Below are 13,382 nucleotides of genomic sequence, written 5' to 3'. Positions count from 1 at the left end.
CAGTGCAATGATTTTCTGGAGCAATATTTTTATGATCGTGTACATCCAATATATTTTATTACATATCACTTGTACATAAGATTTTGCTGGCAAGGTGAGGCACAAAGAGAAAGCTTTCTCTTATGACCTCTCCAGGTCATATGGAATTCAGATTCAAATTGGGTCATTAGGACACTTTTTAATAGTGCCACATTAAACTTACTTCGAGGTAACAAGTTTATTGGGTTCAAAGCTTGGTGGCCGATTTTATTTTATTTAAAAGCAGTCTCTGCCAGGTTTGACAAAAATGACAATTAAAAGATTTTGGCGTGGTTTTAGCTCACTTATACTTTGTCTTACTGCATGCCAAGTACCACCTCCATTTCATATTTGGTTCAGAGGATGAATACATAAGAAACCTTATTACTGTGCAAGAAACTCGGATAAATCTTTAAATTATTTTTACAAATGAAAGCTTTCAAACAATACAAAAATATTTATCTGTAAAAAAAAAATTAAAGCACAACATTGAAATATTTTACCTATTTTAATGTCTGCTATTAGTTCACTTTGGTCCTAAAGGTCACTACATTTTTTACAATAAGGGCATTGTTTGCAAGATCATTTGTGCATAATTTCACTGAAAATGGTTTGCTGGATTAACCTTCGTAACAGTGTCAATATTGGAAAATTAATCAAAAGAAAAAGCCAGGAGAAGATTAGAGACCACTTCAAGCAGCAATACGGGTTTCATCGTTTTATTACAGGATTGAAGCTCCCGGGTCTCCCTGCTTCCAGAGATACTTTGCTCCATAGGGGATGCCAGTATCTCTTCCGTTTTGTTCAAATCACACAGGCAAATGGGAAGCTGCGCCGGGTGATGTCACGGCTTCCTATTGGCCCTCGTGGTGCAGGACTTTAAAACACCACCATTATGTAAGGTACACAGTTTGACTGCAGGAGATACCAGCACCCCCCAACAGAGTCAAGAATTTCTGGAAGCAGGGGGTCACCGGAGCTGAAATGAACAAGTTCAGCTCTGGGACCCCCTGCTTCAATCCTATAATAACTATAAAAAAAAGGAAGGAATTAAACCCGTATTTCTGCTTTCACAGACAGAAAAAGTCAGTTGCTTTTAGAAGGCCACAATGGTGGTCATCCACATGACCTACGTGTTTATCTATTTACAACACTCCAATCTATATTAAATGTCAAAAATGTCTTACCCTGCTTTACACTCAGAGATGTCATTGTGTTCACAAAAGAGGACATGATGATAGATTCATCTTCAGGGCAAACCGAGAGATTCTAGAAAACAATATTCATCCATTCATTAATGACTACTTCCTTAAATATAGCTTCCCGCAGAAGCATGAGAAATAACCATTGCATTTATATATTGCATCAAAACATCAAATGTTGCTCCATCAAACCACCTCTGCAAAAAGTTATTTTTATTGTACATGTATTACTATGATGCCACAAGATCGGGGACAAAGTAGTCCATGGGCTTTAATGTAAAAAACCCAAATTGCACAAAGTTAATATTAATCAAACAATTGTTTGTAAATATATTCAAAAATATATGGTTATTTCGCCCACCAGGTATGCAGTGCTTATACCATTTTTATGAACATTAAATCAGCAAGGTAACACAATACAGGCAGAGTAAATGCATCAAGACAAATGTAACATCTGGAGAAAGGAGTTGCTGCACCAACGAGGTTACAATGTAATTTAACAGCTATAGAATACATTACACATTGAGAATACGCAACCTTTGCTTGTTTGATCTGAAGAGTAATAAAAATAGCACTGGAGCGCCATCTAGTGTTTACCAGAAAGTTCGCTGGAAATTCAAAGAAGAATTTTCCCGAAGTATTTTGTTTTTCTCAAGGAAAAAGTATTGCTGAATTTTAATCTGCAGATAATTCTGAGCAGTGAAATTCCCTTTATTTTATCATAAAAAGGGTACACGATGAATACATAAATAGTAAATAGTGCAGGAGCCAACACCAAAAATAATTATGGCATGTAAGACAGATTAGTGCAACTCAGGGGTGCTTAACTCAAACAATTGGGAAAACTAAATCTTGTTGAAGATGGAGAGCTGACGGGGTCACGGATTGCAACACAATATGACCAACCACCACATCCAACACAAGGCAGAGAAACCTACAAATTATAGACCGTTGTTCACCAAGCTCAGAAATATGTAGACTTAAATAGATCAGTTAACGCCAGCCCCAAAACCCGTTACGGGAGTTTAGTGAATCTACCGCATAATCATAATCATTAATAGAAGAGTCGATGGCAAAATGTACAGCTTCCGCCAGTAAGTTATGGACAAATGAAACATTCTAAAGGTTTAATCTTTGTATTCAGCAGATGTCCGAGAAACCTCCTCAAACTGAATCAGGAGTATGAAATCTGTCAATAGAGCAAAAAAAAAAAGCAACACCTCATACCACCACAAGAGGGCTCTCTTGAAACACTGCTTTAACTGGCAGGCAGCTAGGACTAGGTCAGCGGTGCGCAAAGTGGGGGGCGCTGGATTGGTTTCGGGGGGGTGCAGGCAGTTGCACAGGCCCCGCGCTCTTCCCCGGGGAATTTAAATTAAATGCCGGGGGATCACGTGAGGCCTCTGCAACTCACTTACCGGGATTCTGCAGAGCTGGTAAGTGTAACGTACGTGCTTGCCACAAACTGGTACCGGACCGCGGGGCTGAGGTGGGGATGTATAGGCACCGACCTTAAGCCGCGGAGTCAGGTCCGGAGTGCGGATTCCATAATCAGACATAGCCAGGTCAGGATTGGAGAAGGTAGGATTAACGTTATCCAGGCAGGGGTCAAGGCAGGCGGCACAGGAGCGGTGGTCGAGGAAACAAGCCGAGGTCATCAACAGGAAATCTTGGGTGAAGGTACTTCAGCACAGGAGGCTAGAACCTTGAAAGAAGCCACTGCAGCGGAGGTGCTTCAGTGAAGGTGCTGCAGTGCGTCAGGAAAAGGCCAGGAGTAAACTCCACTTGGAGGAAGCAGGAACCAGAGTTGCAGACATGCCACAGGAAGCGCTGGGGAAACCAGCGTAGCTGCTACAGCGCGGCGAAGGTAAAGTCTGCCAGGAACAAGGGAAGCAGTGCCGGGGCTGCTATGCAAGAAGGCCTTGGGATGCAGGGGACTGGAAGCAGGATACAAGGCACAAGGAGGCCTAGCAGGCCAAACAGAGTCTGTGACAAGCAGTTACTTGCAACTTGGATTGCAAAGTCTATGTCCAGCAACTTCCTGAGGGTGGGGCAGGCACTAAATAGCACAGGAGGCCAATCAGGGCAGAGCTGCACAGGAGGCAGCAAGAGGCAGGTGATTGCAGAAACAGGGAATAGTTTGTCTGGAACCTGCAAAGCTCCGGATGGATGGGCTCCAGCCAAACCCAGGAGTGGATTCCTGACAGTAAGCCGCGTTGCTCACGTCTCCATGGTAATGGGGTCACGTGACCCTGCAGCGACATTTGACACCGCCAAACAAGGTGAGGCGGGGCGCGAAAGCAATGAGGAGCAGGCAGGAGGGCGCAGTTCAAAAAGTGTGCGCTCCCCTGGAATAGGTGATGGGCTGACAGCATAAAACTGTCAAATTATTAAAAGGTGCAAAAAACAACTCAAAATCCGCTTGGAGATTTTCAAGGGAAAAGAACAATTAGAGGTGGCTTGCAGTTGGCCACCCTTTCAAATAGTGTCTAGGTCAAACAGAACATACTGAGTCGAGTCGCAAATAAATTTGGTTATTCCTCAAGAGGGGGAAAAAGGGCACCATACTGCAATTAAGGCTTCATCTGATTCTACTTAAATAGAAGGGGACCTGCAGGAATATAGAGGGGATGCTCTTTCAAACAATTAAATAAAAAAAAACATTTTTATTAAGAATAAAGATGATTTCACATTTAAGTTTCCTTGGAGCTGCGAACCTATTACAAAAACAACAGCAATAACGAAAACAGAGTTTCAAGGTTTGTTCAATATCCATGGAATTGGATATGTAACACATACCCAGGGTATCTCCACACCACCTCCATCAGCCAATGAGTGATGTCCCGCTTGTGCGCGGGCACAGAACCTCACCCACAAAAAAACCCTCTTTGAACCACGCTCAGCTTGCCTGCAACGCCCACGCACCTGCTTGTGAAATTGTGCGGACACCCGTCGCTCATGCTTGGAGTTGGTGATGTCACCGCTCTCCAAGCATGAGCGCGGTCAGCGGCACAGGCAACTCAACCTAGGACCCATACACAAGCAGCGTTCTATTCTGCTACAAGTGGAACACAAATGATATGTAGAGACGCTTACCTGCACAAGCTCATTCAGAACTACTGCATCAAAGCCAGACAAATACTGCACATAGTATCTCTGCATCACAGGCCCGTATTTCCGTACGTGTGCTCGGAGCTCTTCCATGTAAAAAATAAGTTCAGCAATGTGCCTTCACAAGAGAAATAACCAGTGATTACAATGATGAACAGCAGCAGCTAAACCGTTACATTATGTCAAATACAAAGGCAATGTGGGATAGGAATTTGATCATTGTTTTTAATATCCACTGTAATATTTATTATGCAATTTAATGGAATTCATTTCCCAAGACCACAATTGCTGTAGAATTTAAAAAACATTTGCTCATATTTTCCTGGGTTAAAGTGGTTACATTAGCCCAGCTTTACAAGTAAGATTTCAGTGGCAGCTGGAAAAAAGCCCTCACCTACTTTTAGGTATTGCATCGTAGAGGTGTCAACCCAGATTTTTGAAAGGCCTAACCTAAACAATATTGATGTTGACTAGTCATGCACCTAGAAAAGCTTTTCAGTGGGGACACACAACACACCATATATACTGCAACAGTAAGCTGCCTCTTTGCCAACCACGAAGATAACCAGCACAGAAAATATTTATAACTCACTGAAAAGTCCTTAATCTAAACCAATTTGTGATTTCTGGGTGAAGACTGGTGAATGACCAGTATTTTGTTCCATTTTTAATGTGCGGAACTACCTTAAAAATGTCAGATCTGGACCACACAGTTTCTAAATGATAAATTGCACATTAATAAATACTGTAGCTATATTACATTACAATCAGCCCCTAACAAGGTGCTGAAGCACTCTTAGGAGCCTACTCATCAAGCCAAGATTGTGTTGAACAGTATGATCGCAGGAAAACTACCACTGACTTGAATGGCAATATTTTTGAGATTTCTCAGCACTCTTGCAGCTTAATGATTAAGGTCCATCATGTTACAGACCTGGGAGCTCAAGCAATACTACACCTTGAAAAATGATACAGAATACACTGACTTAATCGATGTGACATGAGTCAAGTTGGTCTATTACAGCAGAATTTTATGTTTCTTCCTCCTTCATCATTAGGACTTTAAGAATGAAACTTATAATTTGCCACAGCACTGTAAACATAACGGCTTCATTAAGTCTAGCTGATCAGGAAATCATTTGTAAAATGCTAAACCACCTCAGTGATGAGTGAACATTGATGCACAAACAGATCGTAGACTCAATGTAATTATTCATTGTAAAGCATGTTCATAAATTTACTGTATTATTACGCAAAAAATCTCAATGAAAAGATCAATACATATCACAAGTTTTTAGGAAGTCAATGTTTTCCAAAACCATAGTCAAGTCACAGCTCAGAATAATAAAAAAAGAAAACAAATGCGCACTAAACCAGGTGACTATAAGTGACATTTAGTCAACATATAATGTGCAAGTGAGAAATCAGTGTTAAAACCCACAAAACTCCACTATAAACCTAGGGGTGTTACTACTTATATATAACAATAATAATCAATGTGAATAGTGTGTTAGAAAACTGTCATTCAAATGCTGTAGTGAAAAATGAGAAAAAATCTCTCCTGATGGCATCACACGAGTCTGCATCTATTTATTAAAGATGGACCAGCATCTCAAACACTGCAAATGTCAACCAGGGATTCGTCCTTTCACTAGCAGAGCAGCAGCCTCTCCCCCACAGTTTTTCCCTGTGAATCGAGTGGAGAGACGGGGACTGAGGCGGCGAGTGACGAGGCCGAGTTCCGTGGGGTGGGTGACCACGGACCTGCGGACCGTCTCCATCTGACAGTTGATGCGGAGATCCTGTACCTCTGATGACCAGATGTTGTTTGCTGCATAGTGGTAACATGTCCCTCCTAACATGTACTGCCTGATATTTTCCATTTAAGTGTACGTGCAATACTTACCTACCTGTGATGAGCCAATATAATCACTTTTAATACACTACGAGTTGTGCGTTGTTTTTGTTTTTCCATTTACAGCTCAGAATAGTAGTAATTTACCGAAATTATAGCGCAGATGGTAGCAAGACGATGAATGCATGAACATACACAACTGCAAATTCCACTGCAAAAAACAAGCTGCTTTATATATTGACTGCCAGAAATGTGACAAAGTAATCACACAAACATACTTATCCATGAAGTCATCTGCAATCTTCTTCGGTATGTTATCTGCATGCCGAAGTAGCCAGATTATTTCATCCCGGGCAAATGATAACGCCATAAATACAAAAAGTGCCTGAAAAATGGAAAACAGCGGATTATTTTTCAGGCAAAATCGTAACAATTGACCCTTCACTGTGGGAGGGCTTAATATTGAATTAAAATAAAAGTCTAATATAATTAGAAAACGGATTTCCCATTGCATGGTCTATCTTTGAAATATACTGCAGAAAAAGCTACTCAGGGTGCCTCACAGCTGGAAGCCAGCCACACTACCGACAGGCACCATATAGCAAAGTAGAATGAAGGCTGGGCACTCACTGTGCAAAATAACGCATGTTTATTGTGGGATAAACAACAGGTAGGTCATAATTAAAGCTTTCATTAAAACATATATTTAATGTATAAAATATTTTACAAGGAATACATTGAGCGCTACTTTTTGTTTTCAAGTATGTCCTGGGCACAAAATAAAGTTGCCAAAATTACAATTTATATGTTTAAAATGTGAAAAAGCCAAAGACTTGATAGAACGTAGACAGGGGGGGTCAGTACGAGAGGGAAGAGCGGCTGGATTCTTTATTGAAATTTGGGACTATAAGCAGGTTTGTGGAGGTAGGTGTGAGAAGATTGCTCAGGTAATTGGGTAACTTGTCCAGAAAGTATTTGAAGGCAAGACAGTAAAGATGTGTTCCTGGACTCCAGAGATAGCCAACCTTGTTCCGTTAAAAGATCACAATAGGGCTTGTTTAAGTTACATAGGAAGACAAAACGTCATATAGAGTTGTAAAGAAGGTCAACGTTACGGAGGTGAATTTGGAGTACTGCACAGTACATCCCCATAGTCGATAATTGTCATTTGCTGCAACAATGACGTTACCCGTATGACGAGGGCTGAACGCTATTTTTGCTCGGGGAGATCACTTCCGTTCCAATCGCTTTTGAAGTGATGAACGCAAAGCTCCCCTTCACATCACTGGGGTCTGGTGTGTGACCATGTCATCACCGAATTCTGACCACTAGCATAATTACAAAAAAGGCTAAGCCTTCTTCTGTTGTATACCAGGGCTCTTCAATTTGTGGTGCATATGTTATTAACAGTCCACAAAGGGTCTTGGTGTGTCAATCCTGCTAATCTTACTGCAGTTGCTCCAGTAGTGAAGCGCAATCTTTAACATTGAAACTCACTTTAAATCGAACGTAGTGTTAATTAATATGGATTAGATGTTAATGTTTGTAAATTGTTTGAGATTCATTTGCAAGTCTTTAAGCAGCAGTCCAAGCTGCCGGTTTTTTTTTCCTAGTTAAATTTTTTCCCCCCTTCAATATGTGCATCAATACAATCCACACAAATCATAAGTAATTCGCTAAGTTGCCGTCGATCCATTCTCTTGTGATTGGTCGACGAAGATCGGGGGTTCACTAAATGGCTTCTATTGACTTAGTATGTCTGACTCAGTGTGTAAATGGTTGCTAAATAAACAACAAAGCTTGTTGCATTGTATCACACTAAAAATGTAATTGAGTGGTTTAAAAAAAAATGCTACAGGTATTTTCTCATAGTACAGAACTATTTTAAAAAAAAAAAAACCACATAGGATATTAAAAAAATATAGCTAAAAACACAAAACTGTAGCATATACACTGTGTTTACCATTTAATGCTCCAATATTCTGAATGGTCTACTCATTTTGTAAGATTGTGTTTTGCAGAGAAGTCACATTCTTACCATAGGAAAACACATCCACGCAACAGAGTAAATAACATGGGTTCTAAAAAGAGCTTATGGGGGATATTAAACTGCAATAGTGGCAATGGGGGCACTTTCACATGGAAACCACATCTTATAACAATGAAAGACTCCCTTCAAGTTGCAAATGTTTGTTACTAGCTGAAAGTACCCGGTGTTGCTCAGAAATTTTAACAGCCCAAAAAATACTGAGATTTATAAATGGATCGTTTTAAAAAAAAAAATGTCATTAAGAAAAACTAAAAAATGATGTATTTTTATTCTAATGTTGTTCCATCAGGCACAAAAACATTTTTTTCCCAGTTCCACTCTGGAGCATCCAACAAAGTTGACCATGTGCAAAACATGGATTTTCTAAATACAGTCCAGTTACTTACATTCCTAAAGAAAGTGGTTAAAATCAGTGCAGTTTGGAAAGGTTCAGTCCGCTATTATGATTTCAAATGGCAGACAACTGTATCCAAACACACAAAACTCTGCCTTGATCTCAGGAACCATCATGCAAAATAGATCTTAAGAGGTGTCCAAATGCAGAGCAAACCGACGGCTTTCCAAAATATATTGCAGCTGGTAGTCTGATTTATTGTAGCTTTTCCAATTGACATACCTTTGGCCCCAGTAATCCTGGCTGATCCGAGAGGACAGTAGCAAGCTCTTTCAAAGCGGACCTTAAGAACTTGCGCCTTTCTCTGTGTGTTGCGCCACTAAAAAGTAAACAATACAACCTTTAGTAGTTGATAGGACAGAGGTATAACTAGAGTCGGGATTCGCTGAGTACATTTCCACTGCTGCTATTCATTAATGGGATATGACAAATTATCAATGTCCCTTACCCCTTTTCATTAGGCAATTAACTCTCCTGTAAAGCAAAAAGTTACCACTGCACTACTAAAAGTAATCGACTCAAACCTGAAAATAGCTCATGAAAAATAAACCACTACAATTTTCTGTTGCTCTTAATGTTTTAGATAAACAGTGCTAATTATGTCATACAATTTGTATTTGAATTTATATTTTATAATACAGGGGTTACACTTTACTCCTGAGGCGAGGTAGTATAGTTATTTTGACTAGTTTGTGTAAACTTGCATCGCTGCTTTTAGTGTTGCTGAAAGGCAACTTAAAAGTGAGAAAGGGACAGAAGAAAGAAAATATTACTTGTTGGCGAATCGGACTAATTGCATAACACATTATAGTGACCTAGAGCATCTTTTATCCTCTTAGTATAAGGTGTCAACTGCCTTCCCTTTGCTCTATTTTAACCTGTAGCACTACAGAGCATCTACAGCAGGGGAGCTCAACTCCAGTCCTCTGACCTCCCCAACAGGTCAGCTTTTCAGGATATCCCAGCTTCAAGCACAGGTGGCTCAATCAGTGCCTGCTTCAGCACAAGTTGCTGTGCTGAAGCTGGAATATCCTGAAACCCCGACTTGTTGGGGGGGCTCAAGGACTGGAGTTGAGCACCCCTTATCTACAGGACAATGTGATTTATATAAAAAGAAGAAGAATTCTGTGCAGCATTCCATGCTACTGCATCATTAATGAATTCACCTACTAGCAAATGAAAAGTATCACAGCCGGCAACGAATCCAACCTTCTCGCAAACCAATATTGCAACTAGAAGTTTGTACTACAACATGCCATCCACAAATGGGCGAGGCAACTCAACATCTTCCCGTATTAACGCCTCTAAAGTTTAGAGGAAGAGGAACCTTTTGAAGGCTTAATTGCTCAAGAACGCCAAAATATTAGTTTCATTTTGGTTCCTTAAAAATGGTATCAGAATTTACAAAGATTCCAGGTTTCTAACATTCCAAGACTGACAATAATGCTCGTCTCTAATTATCACATTTACTTCTTACACATGGCTTAATACATTTAAAATGTATTAAAGAGAATAGACTACTGTACAGTATGTGCCGGTTTCTAACAGAACAAACACATCCAGGTGTTATCTTACAGACTGAAAGCAGTAAACTCCCTCCACCCCAACGGCTTATGATTTAAAGGACAGCTAGGGGAAACATACATTTATTTTCTCATTTTGCACAGAGCCAACAAAAAGTTGACGTTACGCTTTATCACAGTAACTAGCCCAGAACTCCGCATATAAATCTGCAAATCGTGCCCCGAACGTGACATTCAGTAGAAGTGGCTACAATGAGGCGTTCTAGATCAACTGTGTTCCAACGACACTTGTAACCAGAAAACACCCATTAAATCACTTGCAGAGGGGATATTACTTACGCGTGCGACACTGCAGTCTCTTTGCACTCTCGGATATCATTTATTCGTTTATTGTAGCTGAAAAGTGATTTAGATTTAGTTTAAAAAAGGAAAACACACGTACAGTTCCAAAAAATAAAAGAATCCAACTTTCCACATTCACAGTAACCTTGAGTACGGTACTGAAGGCATAAACCTACACGCATATACATGGATGTGTGCAGATCGACATGAAACACAAAAAAATGTGCACTGGGCCAAATTTCACCTGTTTCAACACCAAAACTTTATCCGGTCCTAAACGAAGTCTCCTTTTAAAGGAGCAGTTTTTGCTTACATTTTTGGAACAATTTGAATAAGGAAAGTCCACCCCAAGCTGAACCACGCTAATTTTAGCTCTGGACTTTCCCAGTAAAAAGATACTTACCTTTCTAATCGTCTTTACGTTTGCTCCCATTAAAGAAATTTTAAAAAAGCCGCCAAACTGGCTTCCGTCCCGCAGGACAACAGGAAGCCGCAATGTTAGCGGAGAAGCGAAGTTACGGATTTCTATTATACGGCTCCAGTGGTCATGTTTGAATATCCAGAAAGATTATTGGCAACTAAAAGAGTTAAATATCTCGGGAATCGGGGGTCCTGGAGCTGAAACTAGCGCAGTTCAGTTCTGGATGACCCATGGTCCAAACGCTGCAAAATAATCTGGATTAAAAATATAGGTTTTTGCCAAATCAAGAGCCTTTTGCACCAACGCCTTACCTCTTCAATGACAAATTCCATGCATTGTAAAAAAAAATTAAAAGAAAAAAAAAAAGGCACCAAGAGTGTGAATTAATCCAACATTATAATGGAAAGGAAAACAAAGCAGACTTTTCCTACATACAACCAATGGCAAAATTAAAGGGTATGCTTCAAGATGAATTGCAACTGATGCATATTGTATATTACAAACGGTTGGAAACACAGATTTATGGATCGCAGTTATAGGTCTGATTAAACCGTATTAAAAAGTTACCAACATACCCTCTTATGTTGACAAACAGGTCTTCTGCTGACTTGTGGATATGGAAAACTTCATCTCTGTAGAGAGAAAGGCATGAACTGCTCTGCATGGCAAGTTTCCAGAGATTCAGAGATGTGGCGTCAGTGCTTAGTATCCCGTGACACAAAATAAATCCAACTGAAAAACCAAACATACACCATAAGCAAAAAGGTTACAGCCACTGGTAAATCTGTTCTTTCAGGAATAACTATTTGACAAAATCAAGTAAATCACATTTTATTTTATTTTTTATTTTTTTATTTTTTAAACCCGACAAAATGTTTACTTCATTCTTCCCCCCAAATACATTCTAAACTCTGGGGTCTCCTTAAATAAAAAATAAAAATGGCTGAGTTTAGCACAGTTACATAAAACAGCTAACCGTTAAAAACAGATTCTAACCATTCAAGGAATAATTATTACACTGAAAACTACAGTAATTCCAGACGTCCCAGAATGTTTCCTCGCCTAGATCTCCTATTTCACATAATTTCTAATTATCTGGTACTTTCAAGCGTAGAACATTTTAATCATTGTTTCACCTACTTCCGTATACAGTATGTTAATGGCTCTATAATGTACTTCCCTATTCCGTAAATACATCTTAAAATTTTTTTATTCAGAAACCATAAAATGTTAATACGGAAATACCTTGTAACATGGAAATCACAGAGAATGAGAAGATAAATCACTAATGTGAAGAACACACAGATCCAATGTGTGGTGCAATGGGTGGGATGACAGGTGAAAGCTAGCAACCTGAGAGAGATACCTCGTGGCTTTTATATATTGTATTACGTGCTTCTCTTTTATTTTTACTTTTTTTATTGCCTTAACAAGGTGGTCTTTCAGAGGCGATCTGCAGCCCCCCTATTTTGCGAGATATTTATAGTTTTCCAGTGGATAAGAGTACTTCCAAGGGTCACCTTCACTCAGGCAGAAAATAGCGAGCTGCAATAGCCGTCGAGAGATACCACAGCGACTTTACGGCAACTCACGGCTTTTATTGTCTTTTGGTGTCAGAACCAAACACAAAAAACCTCAAATATCTTGGGAACTGGTTTCAAATAATATTGACAAATATATAATACAAAAAACAGTGTATACTGTTTTAAGTCTTTAAGAACTCCAAGGAAAAATGGCTGCTAATACTATTGTACCCCACAGACAGATGTTAACTTCCAACACACACAAAAAAAAAAAAAAAAAAACATGATTGTACATAGCCACTGGACACTAGAACAGACACCTCACAACCCTGACTGAATCATTCAAACAGAAGTGAAGTTAGACCAATTACCAAAACAATCTCCACTAAAAGCACAGCGAGAACACCTTCTCCAACACATCGAAAGAAACTATCACACGCATACGACTTGTGGCCAAATACAACCCTGTCCTAGAAGAAATAGAAATAATCAAAGATCTGTAACCCATGCTGACAGAGGATGACACATTAAAAGAAATCCCACAACCTCCAACAGAAGTTAGTCAACCGAAAACTTCATAATGAACTCAAGGATTCTGAGAATGGTATAAGACTTTGTAACATCACACGCTGCAGGCATACAGATGTGAATATCTCACAGCCAGTCGGAAATATAGGACATTCAAATGTTAAAAAGGGCTGTGCTGCACATCCAGGAACGGGGCATGTATGAGTCAATGCTGCAAATGTGACCAAGGATGCTACAGCAGTGAAAACAGCCAAACACTACAAACAAGAGTGAACCTACACAGAGACCATGAAGGAAGATACAGTGGGACTTTTCAGACAGATAATTCCAGAAATGATTCATAAATCCAGATTCTCAAAATGGATATTTAAAAAAAAAATATATTTTTTTTTAACTCAAAATGATAATGCTCGAT

At 39.6% G+C, this 13,382-nt stretch overlaps 1 protein-coding gene across 9 annotated transcripts in view; it reads right to left on the bottom strand.

Moving 5' to 3' along the window:
• NCKAP1 (NCK associated protein 1) overlaps positions 1-13,382 on the bottom strand; it is a 110,642-nt gene that overhangs the window by 52,749 nt on the left and 44,511 nt on the right. For all 9 annotated transcript variants that reach the window (XM_075608874.1, XM_075608876.1, XM_075608877.1 and 6 more), the window contains 6 exons: positions 11,492-11,648; positions 10,493-10,549; positions 8,853-8,949; positions 6,465-6,571; positions 4,317-4,449; positions 1,206-1,287 (listed from right to left, as the gene is read on the bottom strand). In XM_075608874.1, the coding sequence (XP_075464989.1) occupies positions 1,206-1,287; positions 4,317-4,449; positions 6,465-6,571; positions 8,853-8,949; positions 10,493-10,549; positions 11,492-11,648 (633 nt within the window). The remainder of the gene's footprint in view (positions 1-1,205; positions 1,288-4,316; positions 4,450-6,464; positions 6,572-8,852; positions 8,950-10,492; positions 10,550-11,491; positions 11,649-13,382) is intronic.

The sequence above is a fragment of the Ascaphus truei genome, chromosome 7, assembly GCF_040206685.1.
Source record: "Ascaphus truei isolate aAscTru1 chromosome 7, aAscTru1.hap1, whole genome shotgun sequence".
NCBI lineage: Eukaryota > Metazoa > Chordata > Amphibia > Anura > Ascaphidae > Ascaphus > Ascaphus truei.
The sequence above is the reverse complement of the archived record's forward strand: the minus strand, read 5'-3'. Positions and strand labels throughout refer to the sequence as shown.